Below are 18,070 nucleotides of genomic sequence, written 5' to 3' on the forward strand. Positions count from 1 at the left end.
TTTGGATGTTGCGAGAGTATCAAGCAGAATTTTTTTTCAAGCTAAAAGAGGCAGATTTTTTTTCATCTGATCAGCAGCGGGACATCGATATATCGCTCGAGCTGGGGATGAAGGCATTTCATTTTGCGATAGCTCCCATTGGTGCGTATACGCGTCCGTTTGTTGTCAATTTATCATTTTGAAATAGTGGGTCATGATGCGGCGCAGTGCTGTAGCCGCGCCGCTCCTGTGGGATCGGACCTCATGACGGGAGACGTTAAACACGCGATTATGTGGTTCCATTATTATGCTGTTGGTATGCGGAATTCCCGAGTGTGCATGCGGACCGTGCACGAACCATCGGAGGTCCGCTAGAGTGTTTTTCGTCACTGCAAACGCAAGACGCGTCGCGTAATCAACTTCTTGCTGCGAGCTGGCTGCGCAAGTCAAGCTAATAATAGTAAGATTAAAATAATATAAAAGTCTTAACTAAAAATAATTTTATTATCCTGAGAATAATTTAAGAGAATCATGTTTGCACGATTCGTGAAAGCAAAATATATCTTTACCTTATTTTCATCGTCCATGAATTCAACATGAAAATACCACGTATCGTTCTGACAAATACACATGAAAATCATATCAGTGATATCAAGCCGGGCTCCAATAATGACGAATTACGCTGTTTAATATTACTGAATTTATCGCGGTACGTCCGTTGATGCTTTATGACATTTCGTTCGCAGGAACGATCAAGACTCCCATTTGAATTAATCGCATTTGGAAACGAGCGTTGTCGTTAACCCCTCGACCGCGACGATTGCTGCCATAAAATCGTTTGTCTGATAGAAGGCATTCATGCAAATGTTCTCATCGGCCCAAGACGGTATCGCGATATTGCACGTAATGCGATTTTACGGGGTTTTCTTTTTGTCAGACTAGATGCGTCTCGCTCTACTAGCTCACCCGATATCGATTGTTTTTCTCGTGTTGGGACAATTAACGACTTGAACCATTAGAGATTCTCGAAGAAAAACTTTTCGGGTTAGCTTCCCCGTGGAATGTTTTTCGAATAGGTGACATACCAGTTTCTATCCCCTCGCATAATTATACAGAAAATGGAAAGTCTTTAAAACCAAACAGTAATTAATAATAACAATATTCATATTTTGCACAAAGAAGGATTATGTTAATTACTAATAATTGTTAATGAGTAAGATATGACGGTAATAATAATTAAATTTAGATTAATCCATTAATTAACGTGCGATCACAAAACGATCACGCGGACGAATAATATAAAATAAATTTATTGTATAGATGCATTATACGCGCTTGCTTTTAGAACAAGAATGACAAATTAATCAAAAAATAAATGCAAAATAAATACGTTTCGGATCTGCAATATGAGGATATTATACCAATTATGCTCTGCGTTCGTCCGAGTAGAATAATGTAGTCATGCTCCATGCTACTCCCTTCCAACAAGCATCTTTAAAGCTTCGCGCCAAAATAAAGATTTTGCGGTCGCAATAGCGCCGCCTCGCCGCGCATGAGTAGTACGTCTTCATTGTGTTTCTTGTTCTCCCGAACAACAGCATCGTATCCGCGTGTGCTTCCCCTTTTAGTGTACCTAGGAAGATATTCTCGCTACTCAATCGCGTGGACGCGATCTTCTTTACGAGGGTAAATCGAACGGCCTGTTGGAAATGCTATCGCATTCCGGGCCGATGCGCGAGGAGCGTCAGAGGATCTATGGTTGCAATTCTAACCTCTCTAACCTCTTCTCGGACGCCATTGCGCACGAGCCAGGGACATCGTGGGACGGGACGCCGTCGGACAGGACATCAAGGCGATCACGTACGAGGTATTTTACCGATTGTATGTCAGGACTACGAATCATTACCTCGAGTTTGATCTTGTCCATCGATATCCTTTCATGATCGTGAGGCTGTCCAAAGAGACACGCCAACATATATGACATACTTCAGTCTCGGACTATGAACCATTACCACGAGTTTGGTCCTGTCCACCGATCTTTTAATGATCGCGAGACTGCCCACGGTGACGCATTCAACGGTTTGGCGCATTCCAGTCTCAGACTACGAACCATTACCACGATTTGGTCCTGTCCACCGATCTTTGATGATCGCGAGACTGCCCACGGTGACGCATTCAACGCTTTGCCGTATTCCAGTCTCGGACTACGAACCATTACCACGAGTTTGGTCCTGTCCACCGATCATTTGATGATCGCGAGACTGTCCATTCCGATGCGCTTTTGGCGCATTTCCGTCTCGGACTACGAACTATTACCACGAGTTTGGTCCTGTCCACCGATCTTTTAATGATCGCGAGACTGCCCATGCCGATGCGTTTGGCGCATTCCGTCTCAGACTACGAACATTACCACGAGTTGTCCTGTCCACCGATTTTAATGATCGCGAGACTGCCCACGGAGACGCATTCAACGGTTTGGCGCATTCCAGTCTCAGACTACGAACCATTACCACGAGTTTGGTCCTGTCCACCGACTTTTAATGATCGCGAGACTGCCCACGGTGACGCATTCAACGGTTTGGCGCATTCCAGTCTCAGACTACGAACCATTACCACGAGTTTGGTCCTGTCCACCGACTTTTAATGATCGCGAGACTGCCCACGGAGACGCATTCAACGGTTTGGCGCATTCCAGTCTCGGACTACGAACCATTACCACGAGTTTGGTCCTGTTCACCGATCATTTGATGATCGCGAGACTGTCCATGCCGATGCGCTTTTGGCGCATTTCCGTCTCGGACTACGAACTATTACCACGAGTTTGGTCCTGTCCACCGATCTTTTAATGATCGCGAGACTGCCCATGGTGACGCATTCAACGGTTTGGCGTATTCCAGTCTCAGACTACGAACCATTACCACGAGTTTGGTCCTGTCCACCGACTTTTAATGATCGCGAGACTGCCCACGGAGACGCATTCAACGGTTTGGCGCATTCCAGTCTCGGACTACGAACCATTACCACGAGTTTGGTCCTGTTCACCGATCATTTGATGATCGGAGACTGTCCCATGCCGATGCGCTTTTGGCGCATTCCGTCTCGGACTACGAACCATTACCACGAGTTTGGTCCTGTCCACCGATCTTTTAATGATCGCGAGACTGCCCATGGTGACGCATTCAACGGTTTGGCGCATTCCAGTCTCAGACTACGAACCATTACCACGAGTTTGGTCCTGTCCACCGATCTTTTAATGATCGCGAGACTGCCCACGGGACGCATTCAACGGTTTGGCGCATTCCAGTCTCGACTACGAACCATTACCACGAGTTTGGTCCTGTCCACCGATCTTTTAATGATCGCGAGACTGCCCACGGTGACGCATTAACGGTTTGGCGCATTCCAGTCTCAGACTACGAACCATTACCACGAGTTTGGTCCTGTCCACCGACTTTTAATGATCGCGAGACTGCCACGGTGACGATTCAACGGTTTGGCGCATTCCAGTCTCAGACTACGAACCATTACCACGAGTTTGGTCCTGTCCACCGACTTTTAATGATCGCGAGACTGCCCACGGGACGCATTCAACGGTTTGGCGCATTCCAGTCTCGGACTACGAACCATTACCACGAGTTTGGTCCTGTTCACCGATCATTTGATGATCGCGAGACTGTCCATGCCGATGCGCTTTTGGCGCATTTCCGTCTCGGACTACGAACTATTACCACGAGTTTGGTCCTGTCCACCGATCTTTTAATGATCGCGAGACTGCCCATGGTGACGCATTCAACGGTTTGGCGTATTCCAGTCTCAGACTACGAACCATTACCACGAGTTTGGTCCTGTCCACCGATCTTTTAATGATCGCGAGACTGCCCACGGTGACGCATTAACGGTTTGGCGCATTCCAGTCTCAGACTACGAACCATTACCACGAGTTTGGTCCTGTCCACCGACTTTTAATGATCGCGAGACTGCCCACGGAGACGCATTCAACGGTTTGGCGCATTCCAGTCTCGGACTACGAACCATTACCACGAGGTTTGGTCCTGTCACCGACTTTTAATGATCGCGAGACTGCCCACGGAGACGCATTCAACGGTTTGGCGCATTCCAGTCTCGGACTACGAACCATTACCACGAGTTTGGTCCTGTCCACCGATCTTTTAATGATCGCGAGACTGCCTACGGTGACGCATTTAACGGTTTGGCGCATTCCAGTCTCAGACTACGAACCATTACCACGAGTTTGGTCCTGTCCACCGACTTTTAATGATCGCGAGACTGCCCACGGTGACGCATTCAACGGTTTGGCGCATTCCAGTCTCGGACTACGAACCATTACCACGAGTTTGGTCCTGTCCACCGATCATTTGATGATCGCGAGACTGTCCATGCCGATGCGCTTTTGGCGCATTTCCGTCTCGGACTACGAACTATTACCACGAGTTTGGTCCTGTCCACCGATCATTTGATGATCGCGAGACTGTCCATGCCGATGCGCTTTTGGCGCATTTCCGTCTCGGACTACGAACTATTACACGAGTATAGTCCTGTCCACTGATCATTAATGATCACGAACTGTCCATGGGACCGCTCAAGAGTTTGGCGTATTCGTCTTGATAGAACCCTTATGGATGTCCGATCATGATTTAATGATTCCCGAGACTGCCACGGTGACGCATTCATGTTTGGCGCATTCCAGTCTCAGACTACGAACCATTACCACGAGTTTGGTCCTGTCCACCGATCTTTTAATGATCGCGAGACTGCCCACGGAGACGCATTCAACGGTTTGGCGCATTCCAGTCTCGATTACGAACCATTACCACGAGTTTGGTCCTGTTCACCGATCATTTGATGATCGCGAGACTGTCCATGCCGATGCGCTTTTGGCGCATTTCGTCTCGGATACGAATATTACCACGAGTTTGGTCCTGTCCACCGATCTTTTAATGATCGCGAGACTGCCATGGTGACGCATTCAACGGTTTGGCGTATTCCAGTCTCAGACTACGAACCATTACCACGAGTTTGGTCCTGTCCACCGACTTTTAATGATCGCGAGACTGCCCACGGTGACCGCATTCCAACGGTTTGGCGCATTCCAGTCTCAGACTACGAACCATTACCACGAGTTTGGTCCTGTCCACCGACTTTTAATGATCGCGAGACTGCCCACGGAGACGCATTCAACGGTTTGGCGCATTCCAGTCTCGGACTACGACCATTACCACGAGTTTGGTCCTGTCCACCGATCATTTGATGATCGCGAGACTGTCCATGTCGATGCGCTTTTGGCGCATTTCCGTCTCGGACTACGAACTATTACCACGAGTTTGGTCCTGTCCACCGATCATTTGATGATCGCGAGACTGTCCATGCCGATGCGCTTTTGGCGCATTTCCGTCTCGGACTACGAACTATTACCACGAGTTTGGTCCTGTACACCGATCTTTTAATGATCGCGAGACTGCCCATGGTGACGCATTCAACGTTTGGCGTATTCCAGTCTCAGACTACGAACCATTACCACGAGTTTGGTCCTGTCCACCGACTTTTAATGATCGCGAGACTGCCCACGGTGACGCATTCAACGGTTTGGCGCATTCCAGTCTCGGATTACGAACCATTACCACGAGTTTGGTCCTGTTCACCGATCATTTGATGATCGCGAGACTGTCCATGCCGATGCGCTTTTGGCGCATTTCCGTCTCGGACTACGAACTATTACCACGAGTTTGGTCCTGTTCACCGATCTTTTAATGATCGCGAGACTGCCCATGGTGACGCATTCAACGGTTTGGCGTATTCCAGTCTCAGACTACGAACCATTACCACGAGTTTGGTCCTGTCCACCGACTTTTAATGATCGCGAGACTGCCCACGGTGACGCATTCAACGGTTTGGCGCATTCCAGTCTCAGACTACGAACCATTACCACGAGTTTGGTCCTGTCCACCGATCTTTTAATGATCGCGAGACTGCCCACGGTGACGCATTCAACGGTTTGGCGCATTCCAGTCTCGGATTACGAACCATTACCACGAGTTTGGTCCTGTTCACCGATCATTTGATGATCGCGAGACTGTCCATGCCGATGCGCTTTTGGCGCATTTCCGTCTCGGACTACGAACTATTACCACGAGTTTGGTCCTGTCCACCGATCTTTTAATGATCGCGAGACTGCCATGGTGACGCATTCAACGGTTTGGCGTATTCCAGTCTCAGACTACGAACCATTACCACGAGTTTGGTCCTGTCCACCGACTTTTAATGATCGCGAGACTGCCCACGGAGACGCATTCAACGGTTTGGAGCATTCCAGTCTCGGACTACGAACCATTACCACGAGTTGGTCCTGTCCACCGATCTTTTAATGATCGCGAGACTGCCCACGGTGACGCATTCAACGGTTTGGCGCATTCCAGTCTCAGACTACGAACCATTACCACGAGTTTGGTCCTGTCCACCGACTTTTAATGATCGCGAGACTGCCCACGGAGACGCATTCAACGATTTGGCGCATTCCAGTCTCGGACTACGAACCATTACCACGAGTTTGGTCCTGTCCACCGATCATTTGATGATCGCGAGACTGTCCATGTCGATGCGCTTTTGGCGCATTTCCGTCTCGGACTACGAACTATTACCACGAGTTTGGTCCTGTCCACCGATCATTTGATGATCGCGAGACTGTCCATGCCGATGCGCTTTTTGGCGCATTTCCGTCTCGGACTACGAACTATTACCACGAGTTTGGTCCTGTCCACCGATCTTTTAATGATCGCGAGACTGCCATGGTGACGCATTCAACGGTTTGGCGTATTCCAGTCTCAGACTACGAACCATTACCACGAGTTTGGTCCTGTCCACCGACTTTTAATGATCGCGAGACTGCCCATGGTGACGCATTCAACGGTTTGGCGCATTCCAGTCTCGACTACGAACCATTACCACGAGTTTGGTCCTGTCCACCGACTTTTAATGATCGCGAGACTGCCCACGGTGACGTATTTAACGGTTTGGCGGCATTCCAGTCTCAGACTACGAACCATTACACGAGTTTGGTCCTGTCCACCGATCTTTTAATGATCGCGAGACTGCCCACGGAGACGCATTCAACGGTTTGGCGCATTCCAGTCTCGGACTACGAACCATTACCACGAGTTTGGTCCTGTCCACCGATCATTTGATGATCGCGAGACTGCCCACGGTGACGCATTCAACGGTTTGGCGCATTCCAGTCTCAGACTACGAACCATTTACCACGAGTTTGGTCCTGTCCACCGATCTTTTAATGATCGCGAGACTGCCCACGGAGACGCATTCAACGGTTTTGGCGCATTCCAGTCTCGGATTACGAACCATTACCACGAGTTTGGTCCTGTTCACCGATCATTTAATGATCGCGAGACTGCCCATGACGATTCAACGGTTTGGCGCATTCCAGTCTCGGACTACGAACCATTACCACGAGTTTGGTCCTGTCCACCGATCTTTTAATGATCGCGAGACTGCCCATGGTGACGCATTCAACGGTTTGGCGTATTCCAGTCTCAGACTACGAACCATTACCACGAGTTTGGTCCTGTCCACCGACTTTTAATGATCGCGAGACTGCCCACGGAGACGCATTCAACGGGTTGGCGCATTCCAGTCTCGGAGTACGAACCATTACCACGAGTTTGGTCTGTTCACCGATCATTTGATGATCGCGAGACTGTCCATGCCGATGCGCTTTTGGCGCATTTCCGTCTCGGACTACGAACTATTACCACGAGTTTGGTCCTGTCCACCGATCTTTTAATGATCGCGAGACTGCCCATGGTGACGCATTCAACGGTTTGGCGTATTCCAGTCTCAGACTACGAACCATTACCACGAGTTTGGTCCTGTCCACCGACTTTTAATGATCGCGAGACTGCCCACGGAGACGCATTCAACGGTTTGGAGCATTCCAGTCTCGGACTACGAACCATTACCACGAGTTTGGTCCTGTCCACCGATCTTTTAATGATCGCGAGACTGCCCACGGTGACGCATTCAACGGTTTGGCGCATTCCAGTCTCAGACTACGAACCATTACCACGAGTTTGGTCCTGTCCACCGACTTTTAATGATCGCGAGACTGCCCACGGTGACGCATTCAACGGTTTGGGCGCATTCCAGTCTCGACTACGAACCATTACCACGAGTTTGGTCCTGTCCACCGATCTTTTAATGATCGCGAGACTGCCCACGGACGCATTCAACGGTTTGGCGCATTCCAGTCTCGACTACGAACCATTACCACGAGTTTGGTCCTGTCCACCGATCTTTTAATGATCGCGAGACTGCCCATGCGACGCATTTTGGCGCATTCCAGTCTCGACTACGAACCATTACCACGAGTTTGGTCCTGTCCACCGATCTTTTAATGATCGCGAGACTGCCCACGGTGACGCATTCAACGGTTTGGCGCATTCCAGTCTCGACTACGAACCATTACCACGAGTTTGGTCCTGTCCACCGATCTTTTAATGATCGCGAGACTGCCCACGGAGACGCATTCAACGGTTTGGCGCATTCCAGTCTCGGACTACGAACCATTACCACGAGTTTGGTCCTGTCCACCGATCTTTTAATGATCGCGAGACTGCCATGCGCATTCGGTTTGGCGCATTCCAGTCTCGACTACGAACCATTACCACGAGTTTGGTCCTGTCCACCGATCTTTTAATGATCGCGAGACTGCCCATGCGATGCGCTTTGGCGCATTCCAGTCTCGACTACGAACCATTACCACGAGTTTGGTCCTGTCCACCGATCTTTTAATGATCGCGAGACTGCCCATGGTGACGCATTCAACGGTTTGGCGCATTCCAGTCTCGACTACGAACCATTACCACGAGTTTGGTCCTGTCCACCGATCTTTTAATGATCGCGAGACTGCCCACGGTGACGCATTCAACGGTTTGGCGCATTCCAGTCTCAGACTACGAACCATTACCACGAGTTTGGTCCTGTCCACCGATCTTTTAATGATCGCGAGACTGCCCACGGAGACGCATTCAACGGTTTGGCGCATTCCAGTCTCGGACTACGAACCATTACCACGAGTTTGGTCCTGTCCACCGATCTTTTAATGATCGCGAGACTGCCCACGGATGACGCATTTTTGGCGCATTCCAGTCTCGACTACGAACCATTACCACGAGTTTGGTCCTGTCCACCGATCTTTTAATGATCGCGAGACTGCCCATGGTGACGCATTCAACGGTTTGGCGCATTCCAGTCTCGACTACGAACCATTACCACGAGTTTGGTCCTGTCCACCGATCTTTTAATGATCGCGAGACTGCCACGGTGACGCATTCAACGGTTTGGCGCATTCCAGTCTCAGACTACGAACCATTACCACGAGTTTGGTCCTGTCCACCGACTTTTAATGATCGCGAGACTGCCCACGGTGACGCATTCAACGGTTTGGCGCATTCCAGTCTCAGACTACGAACCATTACCACGAGTTTGGTCCTGTCCACCGATCTTTTAATGATCGCGAGACTGCCCACGGAGACGCATTCAACGGTTTGGCGCATTCCAGTCTCGACTACGAACCATTACCACGAGTTTGGTCCTGTCCACCGATCTTTTAATGATCGCGAGACTGCCATGCATGCGCTTTGGCGCATTCCAGTCTCGGACTACGAACCATTACCACGAGTTTGGTCCTGTCCACCGATCTTTTAATGATCGCGAGACTGCCCACGGTGACGCATTCAACGGTTTGGCGCATTCCAGTCTCGACTACGAACCATTACCACGAGTTTGGTCCTGTCCACCGACTTTTAATGATCGCGAGACTGCCCACGGGACGCATTCAACGGTTTGGCGCATTCCAGTCTCGGACTACGAACCATTACCACGAGTTTGGTCCTGTCCACCGATTTTAATGATCGCGAGACTGCCCACGGTGACGCATTCAACGGTTTGGCGCATTCCAGTCTCGACTACGAACCATTACCACGAGTTTGGTCCTGTCCACCGATCTTTTAATGATCGCGAGACTGCCCACGGTGACGCATTCAACGGTTTGGCGCATTCCAGTCTCACTACGAACCATTACCACGAGTTTGGTCCTGTCCACCGATCTTTTAATGATCGCGAGACTGCCCATGATGACGCATTCAACGGCGCATTCCAGTCTCGACTACGAACCATTACCACGAGTTTGGTCCTGTCCACCGATCTTTTAATGATCGCGAGACTGCCCATGGTGACGCATTCAACGGTTTGGCGCATTCCAGTCTCGACTACGAACCATTACCACGAGTTTGGTCCTGTCCACCGACTTTTAATGATCGCGAGACTGCCCACGGTGACGCATTCAACGGTTTGGCGCATTCCAGTCTCGACTACGAACCATTACCACGAGTTTGGTCCTGTCCACCGATTTTAATGATCGCGAGACTGCCCACGGTGACGCATTCAACGGTTTGGCGCATTCCAGTCTCGACTACGAACCATTACCACGAGTTTGGTCCTGTCCACCGATCTTTTAATGATCGCGAGACTGCCCACGGTGACGCATTCAACGGTTTGGCGCATTCCAGTCTCAGACTACGAACCATTACCACGAGTTTGGTCCTGTCCACCGATCTTTTAATGATCGCGAGACTGCCCACGGAGACGCATTCAACGGTTTGGCGCATTCCAGTCTCGACTACGAACCATTACCACGAGTTTGGTCCTGTCCACCGATCTTTTAATGATCGCGAGACTGCCCATGCGATGCGCTTTGGCGCATTCCAGTCTCGGACTACGAACCATTACCACGAGTTTGGTCCTGTCCACCGATCTTTAATGATCGCGAGACTGCCCATGACGATGCGCTTTTGGCGCATTCCAGTCTCGACTACGAACCATTACCACGAGTTTGGTCCTGTCCACCGATCTTTAATGATCGCGAGACTGCCCATGGTGACGCATTCAACGGTTTGGCGCATTCCAGTCTCGACTACGAACCATTACCACGAGTTTGGTCCTGTCCACCGATCTTTTAATGATCGCGAGACTGCCCACGGTGACGCATTCAACGGTTTGGCGCATTCCAGTCTCAGACTACGAACCATTACCACGAGTTTGGTCCTGTCCACCGACTTTTAATGATCGCGAGACTGCCCACGGTGACGCATTCAACGGTTTGGCGCATTCCAGTCTCGACTACGAACCATTACCACGAGTTTGGTCCTGTCCACCGATCTTTTAATGATCGCGAGACTGCCCACGGAGACGCATTCAACGGTTTGGCGCATTCCAGTCTCGGACTACGAACCATTACCACGAGTTTGGTCCTGTCCACCGATCTTTTAATGATCGCGAGACTGCCATGGACGCTTTTTGGCGCATTCCAGTCTCGACTACGAACCATTACCACGAGTTTGGTCCTGTCCACCGATCTTTTAATGATCGCGAGACTGCCCACGGTGACGCATTCAACGGTTTGGCGCATTCCAGTCTCGGACTACGAACCATTACCACGAGTTTGGTCCTGTCCACCGATCTTTTAATGATCGCGAGACTGCCCACGGAGACGCATTCAACGGTTTGGCGCATTCCAGTCTCGACTACGAACCATTACCACGAGTTTGGTCCTGTCCACCGATCTTTTAATGATCGCGAGACTGCCACGGTGACGCATTCAACGGTTTGGCGCATTCCAGTCTCGACTACGAACCATTACCACGAGTTTGGTCCTGTCCACCGATCTTTTAATGATCGCGAGACTGCCCATGGTGACGCATTCAACGGTTTGGCGCATTCCAGTCTCGGACTACGAACCATTACCACGAGTTTGGTCCTGTCCACCGATCTTTTATGATCGCGAGACTGCCCACGATGACGCATTTTTGGCGCATTCCAGTCTCGGACTACGAACCATTACCACGAGTTTGGTCCTGTCCACCGATCTTTTAATGATCGCGAGACTGCCATGGTGACGCATTCAACGGTTTGGCGCATTCCAGTCTCAGACTACGAACCATTACCACGAGTTTGGTCCTGTCCACCGACTTTTAATGATCGCGAGACTGCCACGGAGACGCATTCAACGGTTTGGCGCATTCCAGTCTCGGACTACGAACCATTACCACGAGTTTGGTCCTGTCCACCGATCTTTTAATGATCGCGAGACTGCCACGGTGACGCATTCAACGGTTTGGCGCATTCCAGTCTCGGACTACGAACCATTACCACGAGTTTGGTCCTGTCCACCGATCTTTTAATGATCGCGAGACTGCCCACGGTGACGCATTCAACGGTTTGGCGCATTCCAGTCTCGACTACGAACCATTACCACGAGTTTGGTCCTGTCCACCGATCTTTTAATGATCGCGAGACTGCCCATGCGATTCGCTTTTGGCGCATTCCAGTCTCGACTACGAACCATTACCACGAGTTTGGTCCTGTCCACCGATCTTTTAATGATCGCGAGACTGCCCATGGGAGCGCATTCAACGGTTTGGCGCATTCCAGTCTCAGACTACGAACCATTACCACGAGTTTGGTCCTGTCCACCGATCTTTTAATGATCGCGAGACTGCCCACGGAGACGCATTCAACGGTTTGGCGCATTCCAGTCTCGACTACGAACCATTACCACGAGTTTGGTCCTGTCCACCGATCTTTTAATGATCGCGAGACTGCCCATGGTGACGCATTCAACGGTTTGGCGCATTCCAGTCTCGGACTACGAACTTACCACGAGTTTGGTCCTGTCCACCGATCTTTTAATGATCGCGAGACTGCCCATGGTGACGCATTCAACGGTTTGGCGCATTCCAGTCTCAGACTACGAACCATTACCACGAGTTTGGTCCTGTCCACCGACTTTTAATGATCGCGAGACTGCCACGGTGACGCATTCAACGGTTTGGCGCATTCCAGTCTCGACTACGAACCATTACCACGAGTTTGGTCCTGTCCACCGATCTTTTAATGATCGCGAGACTGCCCATGCGCATTCAACGGTTTGGCGCATTCCAGTCTCGACTACGAACCATTACCACGAGTTTGGTCCTGTCCACCGATCTTTTATGATCGCGAGACTGCCATGCGATGCGCTTTTGGCGCATTCCAGTCTCGGACTACGAACCATTACCACGAGTTTGGTCCTGTCCACCGATCTTTTAATGATCGCGAGACTGCCCATGGTGACGCATTCAACGGTTTGGCGCATTCCAGTCTCAGACTACGAACCATTACCACGAGTTTGGTCCTGTCCACCGATCTTTTAATGATCGCGAGACTGCCCATGGTGACGCATTCAACGGTTTGGCGCATTCCAGTCTCAGACTACGAACCATTACCACGATTTGGTCCTGTCCACCGACTTTTAATGATCGCGAGACTGCCCACGGTGACGCATTCAACGGTTTGGCGCATTCCAGTCTCAGACTACGAACCATTACCACGAGTTTGGTCCTGTCCACCGATCTTTTAATGATCGCGAGACTGCCCACGGAGACGCATTCAACGGTTTGGCGCATTCCAGTCTCGGATTACGAACCATTACCACGAGTTTGGTCCTGTTCACCGATCATTTGATGATCGCGAGACTGTCCATGCGATGCGCTTTTGGCGCATTTCCGTCTCGGACTACGAACTATTACCACGAGTTTGGTCCTGTCCACCGATCTTTTAATGATCGCGAGACTGCCCATGGTGACGCATTCAACGGTTTGGCGTATTCCAGTCTCAGACTACGAACCATTACCACGAGTTTGGTCCTGTCCACCGACTTTAATGATCGCGAGACTGCCCACGGAGACGCATTCAACGGTTTGGAGCATTCCAGTCTCGGACTACGAACCATTACCACGAGTTTGGTCCTGTCCACCGATCTTTTAATGATCGCGAGACTGCCCACGGTGACGCATTCAACGGTTTGGCGCATTCCAGTCTCAGACTACGAACCATTACCACGAGTTTGGTCCTGTCCACCGACTTTTAATGATCGCGAGACTGCCCACGGAGACGCATTCAACGGTTTGGCGCATTCCAGTCTCGGATTACGAACCATTACCACGAGTTTGGTCCTGTTCACCGATCATTTGATGATCGCGAGACTGTCCATGCGATGCGCTTTTGGCGCATTTCCGTCTCGGACTACGAACTATTACCACGAGTTGGTCCTGTCCACCGATCTTTTATGATCGCGAGACTGCCATGGTGACGCATTCCGGTTTGCGATTCCGTCTCGACTACGAACCATTACCACAGTTTGGTCCTGTCCACCGACTTTAATGATCGCGAGACTGCCATGGGACGCATCAACGGTTTGGGCATTCCAGTCTCGACTACGAACCATTTACCACGAGTTTGGTCCTGTCCACCGATCTTTAATGATCGCGAGACTGCCCACGGTGACGCATTCAACGGTTTGGCGCATTCCAGTCTCAGACTACGAACCATTACCACGAGTTTGGTCCTGTCCACCGACTTTTAATGATCGCGAGACTGCCCACGGAGACGCATTCAACGGTTTGGCGCATTCCAGTCTCGGATTACGAACCATTACCACGAGTTTGGTCCTGTCCACCGATCTTTTATGATCGCGAGACTGCCCATGTGATGCGCTTTTGGCGCATTCCGTCTCAGACTACGAACCATTACCACGAGTTTGGTCCTGTCCACCGATCTTTTAATGATCGCGAGACTGCCCACGTGACGCATTCAACGGTTTGGCGCATTCCAGTCTCGGACTACGAACCATTACCACGAGTTTGGTCCTGTCCACCGATCTTTTAATGATCGCGAGACTGCCCATGGTGACGCATTCAACGGTTTGGCGTATTCCAGTCTCAGACTACGAACCATTACACGAGTTTGGTCCTGTCCACCGACTTTTAATGATCGCGAGACTGCCCACGGGACGCATTCAACGTTTGGCGCATTCCAGTCTCAGACTACGAACCATTACCACGAGTTTGGTCCTGTCCACCGACTTTTAATGATCGCGAGACTGCCCACGGAGACGCATTCAACGGTTTGGCGCATTCCAGTCTCGGATTACGAACCATTACCACGAGTTTGGTCCTGTCACCGATCTTTTAATGATCGCGAGACTGCCCATGGCCGATGCAGCTTTTGGCGCATTTCCGTCTCGGACTACGAACCATTACCACGAGTTTGGTCCTGTCCACCGACTTTTAATGATCGCGAGACTGCCCAGGTGACGCATTCAACGGTTTGGCGATTCCAGTCTCAGACTACGAACCATTACCACGAGTTTGGTCCTGCCACCGACTTTTAATGATCGCGAGACTGCCCACGGTGACGCATTCAACGTTTGGGCATTCCAGTCTCGGACTACGAACCATTTACACGAGTTGGTCCTGTCCACCGACTTTTAATGATCGCGAGACTGCCCACGGTGACGCATTCAACGGTTTGGCGCATTCCAGTCTCGGACTACGAACCATTACCACGAGTTTTGGTCCTGTCACCGATCTTTGATGATCGCGAGACTGCCCACGGAACGCATTCAACGTTTGGCGCATTCCAGTCTCGGATTACGAACCATTACCACGAGTTTGGTCCTGTCACCGATCATTTGATGATCGCGAGACTGTCCCATGCCGATGCGCTTTTGGCGCATTTCCGTCTCGACTACGAACTATTACCACGAGTTTGGTCCTGTCCACCGATCTTTTAATGATCGCGAGACTGCCCATGGTGACGCATTCAACGGTTTGGCGTATTCCAGTCTCAGACTACGAACCATTACACGAGTTTGGTCCTGTCCACCGACTTTTAATGATCGCGAGACTGCCCACGGTGACGCATTCAACGGTTTGGCGCATTCCAGTCTCAGACTACGAACCATTACCACGAGTTTGGTCCTGTCCACCGATCTTTTAATGATCGCGAGACTGCCCACGGAGACGCATTCAACGGTTTGGCGCATTCCAGTCTCGGATTACGAACCATTACCACGAGTTTGGTCCTGTTCACCGATCATTTGATGATCGCGAGACTGTCCATGCCGATGCGCTTTGGCGCATTTCGTCTCGGACTACGAACTATTACCACGAGTTTGGTCCTGTCCACCGATCTTTTAATGATCGCGAGACTGCCCATGGTGACGCATTCAACGGTTGGCGTATTCCAGTCTCAGACTACGAACCATTACCACGAGTTTGGTCCTGTCCACCGACTTTTAATGATCGCGAGACTGCCCACGGAGACGCATTCAACGGTTTGGCGCATTCCAGTCTCGGACTACGAACCATTACCACGAGTTTGGTCCTGTCCACCGACTTTTAATGATCCGAGACTGCCCACGGTGACGCATTCAACGGTTTGGCGCATTCCAGTCTCAGACTACGAACCATTACCACGAGTTTGGTCCTGTCCACCGATCTTTTAATGATCGCGAGACTGCCCACGGAGACGCATTCAACGGTTTGGCGCATTCCAGTCTCGATTACGAACATTACCACGAGTTTGGTCCTGTTCACCGATCATTGATGATCGCGAGACTGTCCATGCCGATGCGCTTTTGGCGCATTTCCGTCTCGGACTACGAACTATTACCACGAGTTTGGTCCTGTCCACCGATCTTTTAATGATCGCGAGACTGCCCATGGTGACGCATTCAACGGTTTGGCGTATTCCAGTCTCAGACTACGAACCATTACCACGAGTTTGGTCCTGTCCACCGACTTTTAATGATCGCGAGACTGCCCACGGAGACGCATTCAACGGTTTGGAGCATTCCAGTCTCGGACTACGAACCATTACCACGAGTTTGGTCCTGTCCACCGATCTTTTAATGATCGCGAGACTGCCCACGGTGACGCATTCAACGGTTTGGCGCATTCCAGTCTCAGACTACGAACCATTACCACGAGTTTGGTCCTGTCCACCGACTTTTAATGATCGCGAGACTGCCCACGGAGACGCATTCAACGGTTTGGCGCATTCCAGTCTCGGACTACGAACCATTACCACGAGTTTGGTCCTGTCCACCGATCATTTGATGATCGCGAGACTGTCCATGTCGATGCGCTTTTGGCGCATTTCCGTCTCGGACTACGAACTATTACCACGAGTTTGGTCCTGTCACCGATCATTTGATGATCGCGAGACTGTCCATGCCGATGCGCTTTTGGCGCATTTCCGTCTCGGACTACGAACTATTACCACGAGTTTGGTCCTGTCCACCGATCTTTTAATGATCGCGAGACTGCCCATGGTGACGCATTCAACGGTTTGGCGTATTCCAGTCTCAGACTACGAACCATTACCACGAGTTTGGTCCTGTCCACCGACTTTTAATGATCGCGAGACTGCCCACGGTGACGCATTCAACGGTTTGGCGCATTCCAGTCTCAGACTACGAACCATTACCACGAGTTTGGTCCTGTCCACCGATCTTTTAATGATCGCGAGACTGCCCACGGAGACGCATTCAACGGTTTGGCGCATTCCAGTCTCGGACTACGAACCATTACCACGAGTTTGGTCCTGTCACCGATCATTTGATGATCGCGAGACTGTCCATGCCGATGCGCTTTTGGCGCATTTCCGTCTCGGACTACGAACTATTACCACGAGTTTGTCCTGTCCACCGATCTTTTAATGATCGCGAGACTGCCCAGTGACGCATTCAACGGTTTGGCGTATTCCAGTCTCAGACTACGAACCATTACCACGAGTTTGGTCCTGTCCACCGACTTTTAATGATCGCGAGACTGCCCACGGTGACGCATTCAACGGTTTGGCGCATTCCAGTCTCAGACTACGAACCATTACCACGAGTTTGGTCCTGTCCACCGACTTTTAATGATCGCGAGACTGCCCACGGAGACGCATTCAACGGTTTGGCGCATTCCAGTCTCGGACTACGAACCATTACCACGAGTTTGGTCCTGTCCACCGATCATTTGATGATCGCGAGACTGTCCATGCGATGCGCTTTTGGCGCATTCCGTCTCGGACTACGAACTATTACCACGAGTTTGGTCCTGTCCACCGATCATTTGATGATCGCGAGACTGCCATGCGATGCGCTTTTGGCGCATTCCGTCTCGGACTACGAACT

The 18,070-nt window shown here is 50.7% G+C and overlaps 1 protein-coding gene across 1 annotated transcript in view; it reads left to right on the forward strand.

Moving 5' to 3' along the window:
- The first annotated feature begins 737 nt into the window (after window positions 1–737).
- The window catches only part of LOC105277969, a 28,283-nt gene continuing 10,950 nt past the window's right edge, over window positions 738–18,070 (forward strand). Inside the window, exon 1 of the mRNA XM_011336730.3 lies at window positions 738–1,846. Coding sequence (XP_011335032.1) covers window positions 1,689–1,846 — 158 coding nt within the window. The 5' untranslated portion in view covers window positions 738–1,688. The remainder of the gene's footprint in view (window positions 1,847–18,070) is intronic.

The sequence above is a fragment of the Ooceraea biroi genome, chromosome 1 (assembly GCF_003672135.1).
Source record: "Ooceraea biroi isolate clonal line C1 chromosome 1, Obir_v5.4, whole genome shotgun sequence".
Lineage (NCBI taxonomy): Eukaryota > Metazoa > Arthropoda > Insecta > Hymenoptera > Formicidae > Ooceraea > Ooceraea biroi.